Source organism: Cryptomeria japonica, chromosome 1 (genome assembly GCF_030272615.1).
Source record: "Cryptomeria japonica chromosome 1, Sugi_1.0, whole genome shotgun sequence".
Lineage (NCBI taxonomy): Eukaryota > Viridiplantae > Streptophyta > Pinopsida > Cupressales > Cupressaceae > Cryptomeria > Cryptomeria japonica.
The window spans coordinates 422,080,438-422,095,038 of NC_081405.1; the positions used below are offsets into that span (position 1 = coordinate 422,080,438).

A 14,601-nucleotide genomic window follows, 5' to 3' on the forward strand; every position below is an offset into this window, starting at 1 on the left:
GATTCAAGCATGAACACTGGAGATAATTTATTCCATTTCAGCAATATAAAATATGTTCATCTAGATATTGATAGTGAAGACGTCTTAATAAATCACAACTGGAAGAACATCCCTGTAGCTTATAGTCTTGTGTATGATGTGCACTTATCCAAGGAATAGAATAGAAAGCAAGTCATAACTGATAAACTGTAATATCCCTTTATTATCTAGCCTAGAAATATAATTAAATAATGAAAATTAAGTTTTCATTATCTAATATGGTCATTAATTCCTATGTTAAGTGACCACTTTATGTCAAGGCCACTTTATTATTTCCCAAGCTAAAGTAAGAAATTAAAAAAACGAGAAAGGGAAATATGAAGAGAGAGGGAAGCTGAAAGGGTCTATTTGAAGAGTTTTCTACAAGGTTATAAAAGATTAGTGAGAGGCTAAATGGAGAGATGATGAGTTTATTCTTTTTCTATGATTGTAACCCTTGTGGTTCTAGAGTCCGGATTTGATCCAGATCAACCTCTTGAGGATGCAAACCCTCTTAGGAAGATCAGTTTCGGGGGTGAAAGATTCCTCCCTAGCTGGTGTTGGCAGAGTCACTCAGATTTCATTAGTGGATTTAATGTATGGAGTTCTAGAAATTTGTTAGTGTCTCTTTCAGAGACATATTTGTAAAATAACATGGTGGTTGCGCATTTGATGATCAGAATTGACATATTCTTCGTTCCTTGAGGTTTGCATAAAGTTCCTAGATTCTGAGATATTAAAAGTTTCTGAGTATAGGAGCACAATGTTTATTTCTGATTGCAACAATCTCTATTTCAGATTGAATATATAATTTTCTGAGTATTAGTTTCTACAAATCAATTCAGTTTTATATATATTTTTGTTTTTACTACTACTTGCATTCTGAGCAAGATCTGTTGTTGGTAAAACTGAAACTGTTTAATTCAGGAATGAAAGTGAAAATTCTATAGAAGATTTGTGGGAACTTTACAACAGTTTTAGAGGTGGTTTTCCTGTCAGCCTGTGAGGTTCCACGAGTGACAGATGAGTACAACCTCGGTTGCCTAATGTTAGTTTTTTGAAGTCTATTTCTCGGAATAAGATAAGAAAATTAAGAATACCTTTATATCAGTCAATAAACGGAGTTTAAAGTTAATGAGCTGAATATTTTTGGGCTTTTGCTATCATTGGGTTTAAAGATTGGGTCCGAAAATTGTTAAGTCTTCAAAGAAGACAAATTTTCTGAGTATAACAATATAGACTTGGACAAGAGTATTCAAACGTGGCAATCTTTTGGATCGATTTTCTGTTGGAGATGCTAAATTAGAAAATGGAACCATGCAAGCCTATTGTTGTCAAAATGAATTTACTCAGTCAAAGTATCCATTTATGAACAAAAAAATTTGATAATGGAATATTTCAAACCAGCTCTAAAATTTAAAAAATTCTACAGTTTCTGGATAAACAAAGCCAAACACATATTGGTATGAATTATCTACCTCTGAGATCAAATCCTGCCTAGTCCTTTTCCAGCCCGCCCTTGTAAAGAATCTTCATGTAAACCAACCAAAAACTTGAAAAATTAACCAATTATACTAAAATAATATATGTAAAGTTAAGTAAAAAAGCAGAATTGAAAGACTAGCCAATCTTACGATAGGAAAATTTGTAAAACAATGACAGAAAGCCACTAAATTATGCAAATATAGAACAATGAATTAAAAGTAGTCAAAATATTTGTTAAAAAATTGTGAGGAATTGTGAGGAGAAAAGTGTTTGCAAGATCAACTTTACATTGGAAGCTATTAAGTTTTAAGAGGCAGGCTGCCAACCAAAATGTAGTAATTCTAACTCTAAGTGACCCTCAGTTACCAAGAGACGATGTGTACAGACAAATCCTTGAGTACATGCCTCTTGAATCTTAGATTTATAAACTATTATTACCTATATAAAATATTAAATTTTTTGTCCTTCTAGTCTTATACAGTATATACATTTTAACACTATATGTTCCTAGTTTCTCTTGAATATACATGACCAGCACATAACAAATGGTACTACAGGTCAGTCATACTCTTGCCATTTATCCTGTACTTATTCTACTATTTCCAGCTTGTGACCAAATTATTCATGGCCCAAACCTATAGTTTGGCCTCTTATGGTCAATACCTATAGCTTGGCTTTTTTTGAAATTTAAAAATACACAATATGGTAAAATGGAAAACAAAGAAAGATTTCGCAGGGATAGGATAAGCAAAGGGAGGACTAGCAAAGAAGGAAGAAACAAAGAGGTGAATGAAGGAGCGGATCTGGACAGGAGGAACAATAATATGGTTTAAGAAACAACAGGGAAGCCATAATAGTTGGGATAAAGGAATGTGAGAAGCAAACATAAGCAGGCATATCAAAATGGACACATCTAGGAAAACATGGAGGAAAAAGACGATAGGGATCCAAACAGCAAAAAAGGAATCCATGAAACAATGCAGATTAATTAGCTCTTCAGTTTGGAGAAGACTTCTAGATAAATTTAAAAGATCCAGATTTATCCCTTTGTTTAGCTTCTTATCATTGTATCCTATGATCTATATGTTTATGTGACTACTATCTTAATATTGCTTTTTGAATAAATATAACTAGCACCTCAAATCTTTAGGACCCCTCTCGGATCTCATTTCCAAGGTTCTCAGTTCAAATAGTTACTTAAAAGTTACTTGAAATATATCATATAAATGAGAATTGTCAAGAAAAGAACTAGAAATCTCTAGATTAGCTTGAAACAATCACATGTGAAAAACCTCAAACAGATTTCAGACTTTATGTCATCATCAACATACAAAGCAGTGTTCCACCAAAACGTGTTTCCCCCACTTTTGGGCCGCGTTTCGAAGACAAGGACATTTCTGGGACAGGGAAACGGGGACGTGACATCTCCCACCATCCCGCCACCACACCGATGCTCTGCCAAAGACAGGGAAACGTCTCCGCGTCTCCACGTTTCCCAAGGAGACGTGGAAATGTCTCCACATCTCCTTGGGAGACATCTCGGCGTCTCAACGTCTCCTTGGGAGATGCCTAGGCATTTCTCGGGGGGCGAGAGACGTCCAAACGTCTCCCATCGCTGGAATGTAAAAAGGCATCAAAAAAATTAATTTAAAAAAAAGAGTGTTATTTTTGAGGGTTGGGGGGTAACCCTCATTTGACATGGGCCCCACCCCTTCCCCCAAAACAACACAAAACCACCATATTTGGTGATTTCACTCACATTTTCAGAGTCTAATCTTTTTTTCCAGCAAGCTGAAGAGGAGGAAAAACTTGGAGAAGTCTGATTTAAGGAGTGAAAAGAGTGAGTGCAAGTGTGAGAGGAGTGAAGAGCAAGAAGAGGAGGAAGAGGATTCTACAACATTTTAGAGAGATTTTTCAAGCACAAGGTAGGGTTTTTCAACTTTTTCTTGTTTTTTGTTTGTTTTATTTTCTGATTTTCAATTCATTGTTTGTTTAAACTTGTTTTTTTTTAATTCATCTCAAAATCAGATTTGATGTTGAATCTTGAGGGCAAAATGAGAAATAAATCATTCATCATTTTGCCCTCAATATTCAACATCAAATTTTCATTTTAAATAATATGAAATTAAATTATAAATTGTAAATTTTGTTTTCAAAATTGAAATTTCAAATTTGTATTTCAATTTGTTAAACTAGGCTGAATTTATTTTTATTTTTAATGCAGTGTCACTATCACAATGAGTTCCCATGACATGAGTGAGGATGAGACGGAAATCCATTCTCATAGTGAAAATGATTCAGAATTTAAACCTGAGGATGAGGGGGGTGACCATGGGGCTGACCCTGGAGCCCAATCTAGTTCCATGGCGAGTACAACAGCTAGTACAGGTTGCCCTTCAAAGTTGTTGGCACAATATGCTATGGGTGCTTATGATCCTAAATCTCCTCTAAGATAGTTTGCTTCAAGAATAGAAGGCACATCACGTACAGGTGGGGGTACAAGGAAGTGAAAATGCAACATTTGTGGGGATAAATGGTTTGGTAGCATTACTAAAGTGAATGCACACTTCATTGTTTGGACAAGAAAAGGTGTGGAACATTGTAAGTTTTTTAAGGAAACTAAAAATATAGAATACATAATTGAGATGAACAAGCTTTGGGGCATTCCAGATGATAGAGATGTTTCAGTCCCTACTACTTTGTATGCTAGGGCAGCCCTTTAGCAGAGCCAGCAAATGCAACATACTTCTCACACATCACAGTCTTCGCAAATGAAAGGAATGATGTTCAGACCTTGTTTGCCCTCTTGGGTGGATAACTTAAGGCATAAGGAACATAATGCAGACTAATGCCGTAAATATCAGACAAAGTATATCAGATGTTCTATTCATAATCAATGTATGTTACAAGTTACATTCCACAGTATAAAAGGGTACCGAGGGGGTGCGAGCACTAACCGTCGCATCGCAACTACCACCCCTCGGTTGCCAACTAACCAAAACAATTACACATAATTAACTTAATCTTATTCCCGTGTACAATAATGCCGCCAACATCATCCCCCCCAAAAAGAAAAGTCGTCTCCAGGCGACTTACAAAAATGGAGATAATGCAATCTATACAATATACATATCTGAAAGACTAGGGAGGGTGCTGAGGAAGCGTCCCTGAAGCAGAAGGGTGAGATGTTGGTGTCTGGGCCGCCAAGCGGGCGCGGAGCTCATACACCTGCTGAGTGCGTGCAGTCACATCCCGCTCCACAACCAATACTTTCTCCAAAGCTGTCTTCACCACGTGTGCGGCTTCCAGCAACTCCTTCTCTTTTGTATCCACTGCCTCCGTCGCGCAGACCAACCGAGTCTGCTCGGCTGCCAAACGAGTCTCTACCTCGGCCTTCACTGCCTGGGTCTCAACCGTCTCTGTGCGGACCATCTCTAGCTGTGCCAACAACTGCGCCCTCTCGGCTGCCCATGAGGCCTGCTGGCTAGCCACATCTCTCTCCAACGCGACGCGTGCAGCCTCGCGGGCCGCAGACTCCTGCTGTGTATGCCTCAATGTATAATAGGCATCCCGGTAGACCTGCTCGATCTCGCGGACAACTGCCGTCACCCGACTCTCTACAACGGGCTGACGCAACCTCCAAGCCTGGAACATCCCCTCTGTCTCAACAGTCGGCCACCCTTGAGACTCAAAGCAGGTAGAAAACGCTGCCGGGCAGCCCACCCGCATAAACTGTAAGACCTGCTCTAGCTCCAGCACCACCTGCTGCAATGCTTGCGTCTAGGCAACGGCCACCACCCGCCTACCCCTCGTCACCATATCAGCCATGTCAGCTAGATAGGTCTCAACATCCTCCCCCGTTTGCGCCGAACGCTGTGAAGTCCCTGGTGGAACGAGCACAACTGTATCATGCTGTGAAGGTACCTCCTCCGCCACCGAAGGTGTACCATCTCCTGGTGCTTGCCCAGCAAAGGCGACCTCCCCCGCCTCGTTCCCAACCGTGAGTCCATGTGCCTCCCCTGATGAGTCATCCAAGTCGACTACCTCTGCTCTAGTCTCTCGACACAGTGAGAATACAACAGCTCCCTCTGGTTGTGCCAGTGTCATTTGAAACCGCTGTGTGAGCCAGCTCTGCATAGCCATGAGGTCGGCACGCATCTCCGTGACCAGGGGATGGTTCGCTGTTGTCGGCTCCTCCAACAAGGAAGCAGAAACAGTCACCACTGCCTCACTACCCACGACGTCCAACCGCACGTGAGGCTCGGTATCCACCACCCCCACCTCTGTCAGCCCCTGCTCCTCAGCGACCACTACCTGATGCGGCAACTCCTCCGTCCCTGACTCTGCCATGTCCTTGGTAAGTGCCACCGTGGTTGGGCCCGGTGATGCTCCCTGGTACTCGTGCTGGAGGGGACCAAGTGTAACAGGCGTTTGGCTCTACCCGAAGGCCGGAATACAGGTGCCGCCCACTCCAGATGATGGCACAAGCGTGCCCATCGGTAACAGGGGTGGGGCAAACAGGACTCGTACAGGCTCCTCTGTCGCCTGGCTACTATCGTCCTCATCTTCCGCCTCTGAATCCTCCACGCTGCTGGAATCTCTCCCGCTATCAGGCTCCCCTGAGGTCGAGGCCATATCTACCGCCCGTTTCCGCTTCGCAGAAGAGTGCCCAATGTCCAAGTGCCTCCAATACATTATTGGAGGCTCTCCTGCTGTCAACAGTCCCTACGACCGTACCTCCAAGTCGTCCTCTAACACTGCTTCTCGCGTGGCCTCCAGGAATAACCCTATAGCGTAGTGAGGCATATAGAATGTGCGATGCTGGAGCGTCAAAAACTCATACATACGCTCTGCCAGTAACGCGGCCCAATCATACACAATGCCATTCATCAACCCGTTCATCAGCATAATCTGAGGGAGGGCGATGTCCGACGCCCTACCCGACCCTGTCAATCTGCTCTTGATGACATCCATAAAGCATCTCCAGTGGCCCTCCGCAACAAAAGTCTTACGGATTCCGCGACCTTCGTGGCACTAGCCACGTTGTCCAACTCTGCTGTCGTCAAGTTCCGGGAGATTAATTTAATCCACCACTCCTCCTCTCGCGTCATCTTTTTGGCCTTCAAGTCTATTTTCTTGCCCTGGCTGCCTGGAATGCCGAATACCCTCGTGAAATCCCCCGCTTTGAAGGATATAGTAACATCCCTCTGGAGGTATTCAAACGTGCTGGTGCATGTGTGCCTGTCGAAGGTGTCCACCATGAAGCGTAGGGCACCCTCATACTCCCGGATAGGGAACACGGGCATCCGAACAGCCCACTCTACTTGTGCCTTACGGAGGTTTTGCTTCACCAGGTCATTGTCGAGGGTGTCCTGCCACCATTTCCAGCATTCTGATCCATTCAGGCCTTCAAAAGTGATATTTTGTGGCGTCACTGTGTTTTTCGCACTTATGGCAGCCTGTGGTGCCTTCTGTTTTTGCTTTTGTCGGATGCTGGCATCCATGGTGCCGCCTGCAACACGTACTCCTGACGCTAAAATCTTGATATTGCTATCCCTATCCCTCTGGCTGCTAGTGGAAGAGGCATGCAGCTATTTTTTCCAACTTCTTTTCCTTGCTGAATCCATTAATCGCTGTATAATTGATTGCCTGTTAAAAAAAAATCGTACACCTTCGTAATGGCCCTCTTCTTTTGTGTATGGTTGCCGCTGTGCGGGCGGCTGCTTCTTTTTCTCCCCTGCGCGTGGCCTACATGGTGTCCTTTTATGTTGGTACAGCGTGTTTTTCTTTCTTTGCTATGCGGCGTGCTTTTTCCCTTGTTGTGCGTGTTGCGTGGTGGTCGAGCTGTGCGGCGTGTGCGGACTGTGGTGTCGCGTGGTGGTCGAGTTGTGCGGCATGTTCGGCGTCTTCTTTTTTTTCTGTGTTTTAATGTTGCGCGAAGGGTTTTTTAATGCCAAGGCGGTGTGCGGTGTTTTCATGTTGCGCGGGCTGCGTGCGGTGACCACCTTCGGTGGCTTCCACCACCGGTGGCCCCACCGTCGGTGTGACCACGACACAATGGTGCCACCTTCGGTGGTCCCACCATACGGTGGCCACTTTCTTTTTTTTTTTTTTTTTTTTTTTTAATGTTCTCCAATTTTTAGCGGACTGACTGACTGGAGGGTCCCGGTTCCCTCTATTCGTGATAGACCTTTAATTTCGACCCGTTGACTACGTCTGGTATCTCCTTCCCATCCAGCGTCCACAACTTAATCGCCCCGTTCGTATTGACCTCGCGTATCCGGAAGGGCCCTAACCATCGGACTTTGAATTTCCCCAGTTTAATTTCGTTCTTCCCGTTGAATTTCAAAACCAGCTGTCCGGGAGTAAACTTCATTCGCCGAAGATGCTTGTCGTGCCACACCTTCTGTCTTTGCTGGGCTGTCTCTGTCGCCCACTGAGCCATCATCCTTCGTTCCTCCAATTTGTTCAAAGTGTACAGTCTCTCCCTCAGGCTTTCCATGTCGCCAAGTCGATTATCGATGGCGATCCGTAGACTCGGCACCATGAATTCAACTCGCACCACGGCTTCTTGTCCATACATTAGCTGGAAGGGGGTCTGTCCAGTAGTTACCTTGTAAGTTGTTCGGTATGCCCAGAGTACTGACGGTAGGCGCTCCTCCCAGTCATCCTTCTCCACTCCGCAAGACCTATATATCACCGACATTATTATTTTATTGGTCGCCTCGGCCTGCCCGTTCGCCCGTGGATAGTAGGGGCTTGATAAGGAGTGGAAGATTTTAAACTTTGTTGTCAGCAATCGGATTATGTGATTTACAAAATGGCCTCCTCTGTCACTCGTCAGTTGGATTGGAATCCCATACCGCGTAATGATGTGTTCATAGAATTTTGTTGTATTGACTACCGAATTGTTGGGTAAGGCCCGTGCCTCCACCCACTTGGTCAAGTATTCTGTTGCCACTACAATGTATCTGCATCGTCGAGCTCTACTTGGTTTTAATGGTCCAACGAAATCCAATCCCCATCTCTCAAACAGTTCCTGAGCATTCGATGGGTTGAGGGGCATAAAATCCCTTTTTAATGGCCGTCCGGCCCGTTGGCATGTATCACAGCTTGTTACCCACTCCCTGGCGTCATTATGTAGTGTCGGCCACCACAGTCCTGCCAACAGAACTTTCCTCGCCGTGGTGTTGGGCCCCATGTGTCCACCTGTGGGCCCTTCCTGTGCTTCCCTTAAGACGCCCGGAATTTCCTCTTCTAGGACGCATCGTCGTAGGATCTGATTGGGCCCCATTTTATACAATAGGCCATTAATGAGTTGGAATGTCCTGCTCCTCAGTACCAGTTTCCTTCTTTCTCCTGGTGGCATCTCCCTCAAGAACTGTGATGTCGACAAATATTCCCCCACGCTTGCATACCAGGCGGGGAGAACTGCGATGCAAAATAAGTGAGCGTCTGGAAAATCTTCATTCACTCCTTCGGCTGGTTCTCCTGACTGAATTCTCGACAGCTGCTCGGCTATCACGTGGCTATTCCCAGGTCTTACTATAATGTTGAATGTAAATTCCTGCAGCAATAGCAGCCATCGGCTGATTCGTCCTTGGATAATTGGCTTGTTAACCAGATACATTAAAGGCTGGTGGTCCACATAAAATGTGAACGGGGTGGCGAGCAAGTAATGTCGAAATTTCTGGACGGAGTACACCATCCCGAGGACTTCCCTTTCTGTGGTGCTATAATTTTTCTCTGCCTTCAACAGGAGTCTGCTTGCAAAGTAGACCGGGTGATCTAGCCTGTGGTCGCCAACCTACGCCAGTGTGGCCCCTATGGCAAAGTTGGATGCGTCAACGTGTACATGGAACTCTTTGTCCCAGTCAGGATATGTTAGGATTGGCGCACCCACCAACCGTGACTTCAGTTCTTGGAAGGCCTCCTCCTGAGTCGTCCTCCATATATACCATTCACCTTTCCTTGTCAGCTTGTCCAAAGGGCAGGATACTCGAGCAAAATTTTTGATAAATCGCCTGTAATACCCTATGTGTCCTAGGAAGGATTCGACTCCCGTGACATCTATGGGTGCCTGCATTTCTACTATCACCCGAATCTTGTCTAGGTTAGTCTTGAGTCCAGCCTTACACACTATGTGTCCTAACAGCTTCCCTTGAGGCACCATGAATCTGCATTTTTTGGGGTTGAGTGCTAGGCAAGCTCGCCTGCATCTCTCCATGCATTCGCCCAGTGCGGCCAAATGTGTATCTTGGTTACTGTAGATGAACCAGTCGTCCAGGAACGCCCTGAAGTTCCCTACTAACATCTTTTCAAATATGTGAAGGATTATCCGTTGAAAGGTTGCTGGTGTGCTACATAATCCGAACGGCATTCGATTATATGCGTACACGCCATCCTCCACTACGAAGGTGGTTTTAATTTGTCTTCTTCGGCGATGGATATCTGGTTATACCCAGAAAATCCATCCATGAATGAATAAATTTCATGACCGGCCACTTCTTCCAAGATGCTATCCGTGAATGGTATTGGAAACGGGTCTTTTATGGTGACCGCGTTAAGGCATCTGAAATCCGCACAGATTCGTATCTGGTTTGCCTCCTTTTTAAGGGATATCACTATGGGCGATACCCACTCGTTGGTCTGCACTTTAAAAATAATCCCGGCTTCGAGCATACGTTCAATTTCATCATTCACTCTTGCCGCATAGTTTTTATTCATTCTGTATGGCCTCTTCCGTACAAGTACGGCCCCAGGTACGAGTGAAATTTTGTGTACGCACAGTTCTAGTGGCACCCCTTTGAGGTCCTTATACGTCCAAGCGAATACATCCTTGTATTCCATGAATATTTTAAACGCAGCGGCTTTCAAGACTGGGTTCCAATCGTCACCAACCAGGATGTTTCTTGGCTCTGCTTCCGTGCCGAGGTTTGTAGGTTTTACCGATTCTTCATACCGGATTAGTTTTGTCATGTCAAACCTGTGTGCTAGTACTTCGTTGACTGGGGCATCCCCTTCAGTGTATTCCCCGTACGCCGGCGGAAATTCGTTCTCGTCCCGATCCTTGTCTACCTGCAACATGTTACACCCATACAGCAACTCGTAGTCCTCCATTTGCCAGTGGAAAAGCCCATTAAGGGAATCGGTCTCGTCCTCAGAACATCCTTGGATTCCGAGAACGCCTTCCTCGTTCGATTCCCTTCCGTACTTTCCTCCATCAACTCCGCCTTCGCCGTCTGATTCCGACTTTGACACGAGTTCTTCACTCACAAGTTGTGTCTTCAAGTCAATAAATTTTCTCCCAACTTTTTCCATTGACAACGTGTTACGCTTCCAGTTGTGATTCACTCTAGCTGCCACCAACCACCCTCTGCCCAGAATGGCATCGTATCCTTTCTTGGCTAGCGGAATCACCACGAAATCGAGGACAAATGGTTGTCCCGATGGTCACTTGTTGCGCCATGAGCGTTCCAAGGGGTTTGATACCATGTTGATCCGCTCCCAGTAAGTTAAAGGTTGACGGCCATAGTGTTGGTTTGCCAAGCTGCTTCCAGGTTTCTTCGGAAGCACATTCACTCCAGACCCGCCGTCGACGATAGTGTCAGTCAGAATGGTTCCCAGTATTCCCATTTCTACCACCGCTGGGTGTCGGCCACTGTATAGTGTCAGGACCAATGGGTCTGTAGGTGTTCTGCCGGTACCATCCGTATCCCGGGTTGCCTGACTGTGCAGGGTTACTTGGACCGTACGTAGGAGTGTCGTACGTAATTGCAACATCGTTTCCAGGAGGTCCTTCATTTTCACCAACACTTCAATCTGCAACATTTGCTTCAGGATATTCTCCTCCGCCTCAGATTGGGAGGTACTTATCGCTTCCTAGGTGCTCCTTTGTGCCAACATTTCCTTCGCCACTTCCGCCTTGGCCTCCAGCACCCGCTGCTTCTCTGTGCGAGGGTCCGGGTATGTGGCCTTCTTTGCCTACAACCGTGTGATTGCCAATACCCGTTCCTCCGTCCTATCGATGTTGAGCAGGTTTACTCCAAACTTTGGGCACGTTCCATCATCATGGTCTCCAGGCCCACACCATTTGCATAATTTTTGTGGAGTTTCTTCTGAGGTGCATTCTCTAGCAAAGTTGCCCCATTGATTGCAGGCTCGGCACTGGATCATTGGTCGTCCCTTTGCATCATATTGGATTCGGCTCCTATTATTATTATTGGTCCTCCCCCCTCACCGGTTGTTCCGATATCTGCCAGATGATGCATTATTGTTGGCGGTTTGCGAAGTTCCAGGGGCCGGCTGCTCTTGCGTGAAGAGAACTTGTTGGTTCCTGGTTTTCATATTGTAGGGACATTCCTTTGTCAAATGTCCCGCAATCTGGCAAATGTCGCAGAAAGCCTTCTTGGGACAGGACCCCTTGGTGTGTCCGTCACTCCTACAGTCGGTACACCACACTTCATTTTCTTCCGTCTTACTTGTACTCCCTTTCATGGCTTTGAATTCTTTAAGCATTCGTTCCATGTCCTTTTGGAGCGCGTGTACCTTTTTACTCGATTCGCCACCGCTACTACTTTCCTTGTCAGAATCTTCATCATCGTCAGATGAATATTTATTACTTTTCTTCTTCCTTGATGTTTTGTATTCGCTCTCCAGGTCCATCGCCCTATTATAGGCGTCGTCATATGATGTCAGGGGTACAATCTTCATTTTTTTCCGTAGGGAGGATTTCAATCCTTCCATGAACCATCGTTTTTTCAAGCCCTCAGCCGGTTGGCTTTCCATTTTACCCAACAATTCCTTCAGTCTCCTGCTGTATGCCCGTATTGTCTCCTTGGTACCTTGTTTGGTACTGTATATCTCTGTTACAATTTCGTTGTCATCACGGAGCAACCGAAACTCCTCCGTGAATTCCTTCTATAGGTTGGCCCATGTGGCCACTTTTTGCTTATCTATATCGGAGTACCAATCTATGGCAACTCCACGTAACGTGGCTGGGAACTGCTGTACCCAGTTATTCTGGTCTGTCACTCCGTTGGCAGACCAAATGGTTTCACATGTACAGCAGTGCCGTAAGGGGTCTTCCTTGCCGTCCCCTGTGAACGTTGGCAATTTTTGTTTACTCGCCATCCCTGGTCGTCTTCCTGGGGGCGGTTGTGTCTGTGTCTGTGGCCCTGCGTTGCTTCCTCCGGTGGCGTTGGTGGTGTGTCCTGCGTGGACGACTAGAGGTACGGTGTTTTGCCTGTCCTCTGTGGCACCTACACCCGTACGGTTGCCCTCCCCTTTGCTCTCACACGCGCCCACTCCTGCTTCCCGCTAGTGATCTTCACTCCGTGGCATAAGGGATAAGTTTCTAAACTGATCCCGAGTCTCCTCGACTAGATTTCGCCGTGACCTTGTTTCTTCTAGAAATTCTTCGTGGCTCCACGTCCTAAGATGATCTGGCGACGCGTAGAAATTTTCATCGGCCTCTACACCCTCCGTGACACCTCCTTGGTTCCCCTCGGGCCCCCCTTCGGCAAGTCGTCCTTCGGCAAGTTGCCTCAACCTCCGTCTACGTTCTACTTGCTGCTCCAGAATCAAGGCCCTCTGCGCGGCCTCCCACTCGTTCGTTTCTGGTTTTTTATTCCTATCTTTATTCAATAGGTTTGGCATTAATTGTCGCACATTCCCATAACTCACAATTCATAAATCAAAATGTCTTTTATTAATTCATCTGCTCAAATACAACTCATGTCAATGACACTTTTATTTGAAAATAAGAAGTTCAAGGTTCAATTCCCTCCTGGCCTGGCGCCATCTCGTTCCGTTTCCCGTCGACTGTTCTCTTCGTAGCGTTGCAGGATTTGTTGTCGTCGCTCTTCCTGGGCAATCTCCTCCAGGCGGGCCTGTTGTGCCAACGATGCCTGTGCGAGCAACCGGGGGAGGTGGTTCATCAACCGGTTTACTGTCGGGCTAAGCTCCAACGCTGTCCACACGGCACTTGGTGGGATTTCTGCCTCCGCCGCCTCTCGTCGGACGTAGGTCTGAATGGCTACCTAGAGCAAAATCGAAAATTCTCGCGTTGCCGTGTCTTCTCCTGTGTAAAGTTCTGTTCGCGCGTCGTCGGCCTCTAGGTTTATTTCACCAACGGGTAGGCCCATTGTGTCTGTGCGCCATCCGTGTCTTCCGTTCCCGAGTACGTCTAGGCAACGGCGCCAAATGTTTGCCCTCTCGGGTGAATAACTTAAGGCATAAGGAACATAATACAGACTAATGCCGTAAATATCAGACAAAGTATATCAGATGTTCTATTCATAATCAGTGTATGTTACAAGTTACATTCCGCAGTATAAAAGGGTACCGAGGGGGTGCGAGCGCCAACCGTCGCACCGCAACTACCACCCCTCGGTTGCCAACTAACCAAAACAATTACACATAATTAACTTGATCTTATTCCCCTGTACAATAATGCCGCCAACAGACCTCCAGCCACTTCCACTTCTAGTGCCATGCCCCAATCATGAGAGGCTAGGAGGACAAGGAAACGCAAGTTGCAAACATCACAAAGTAACCCCATCGCTGATATGTTTGATGTGCAGCTAAGAGATGAGATGGATGAATCCATTGGCAAGTTCTTCTTTGCCAATGGCATCCCATTTCATGTTACACGATCTCCTTATTACAAGAAGATGATGGCTATGGTGTGGAAGGGAGGAACATCATATGTTCCACCAAGTGAGACGAAATTGAGGACCTTGATCTTGGATAAGAGCTATTCCAAGATCAATATTTTGATGGAGAAGATGAAGGCATGTTGCGTGGCATCTAGGTGCAACATAGTTATGGATGGGTGGACGGACATTAGCCATTGCCCACTCATCAACATCATGACCACATGTGCAGAGAGCCCATACTTCCTTAGAGCAGTTGATTATACAAGGCATCGCAAAGATGTCGATTTTCAGTTTCAGGTCCTCATGGAGGCTATTGAGGAGGTTGGACCACAAAATGTGGTCCAAGTAGTGACAGATGCAGCCCATGCGTGTAGAGCAGCAGGGAAACTCATTGAGGCAGCCCATAGACATATTTAGTGGATCCCATGTTGTGTGCATG

The 14,601-nt window shown here is 45.8% G+C and overlaps 1 protein-coding gene across 8 annotated transcripts in view; it reads right to left on the reverse strand.

Moving 5' to 3' along the window:
- Positions 1-14,601, reverse strand: part of LOC131065276 (uncharacterized) — a 263,489-nt gene that overhangs the window by 141,812 nt on the left and 107,076 nt on the right. For all 8 annotated transcript variants that reach the window (XR_009111403.2, XR_009111404.2, XR_009111398.2 and 5 more), the window contains exon 6: positions 1,497-1,548. Coding sequence is in view for 5 of the 8 variants with exons in the window: in XM_057999751.2 (XP_057855734.1) it covers positions 1,497-1,548 (52 nt within the window). In the remaining 3 variants the exon portion in view is untranslated. The remainder of the gene's footprint in view (positions 1-1,496; positions 1,549-14,601) is intronic.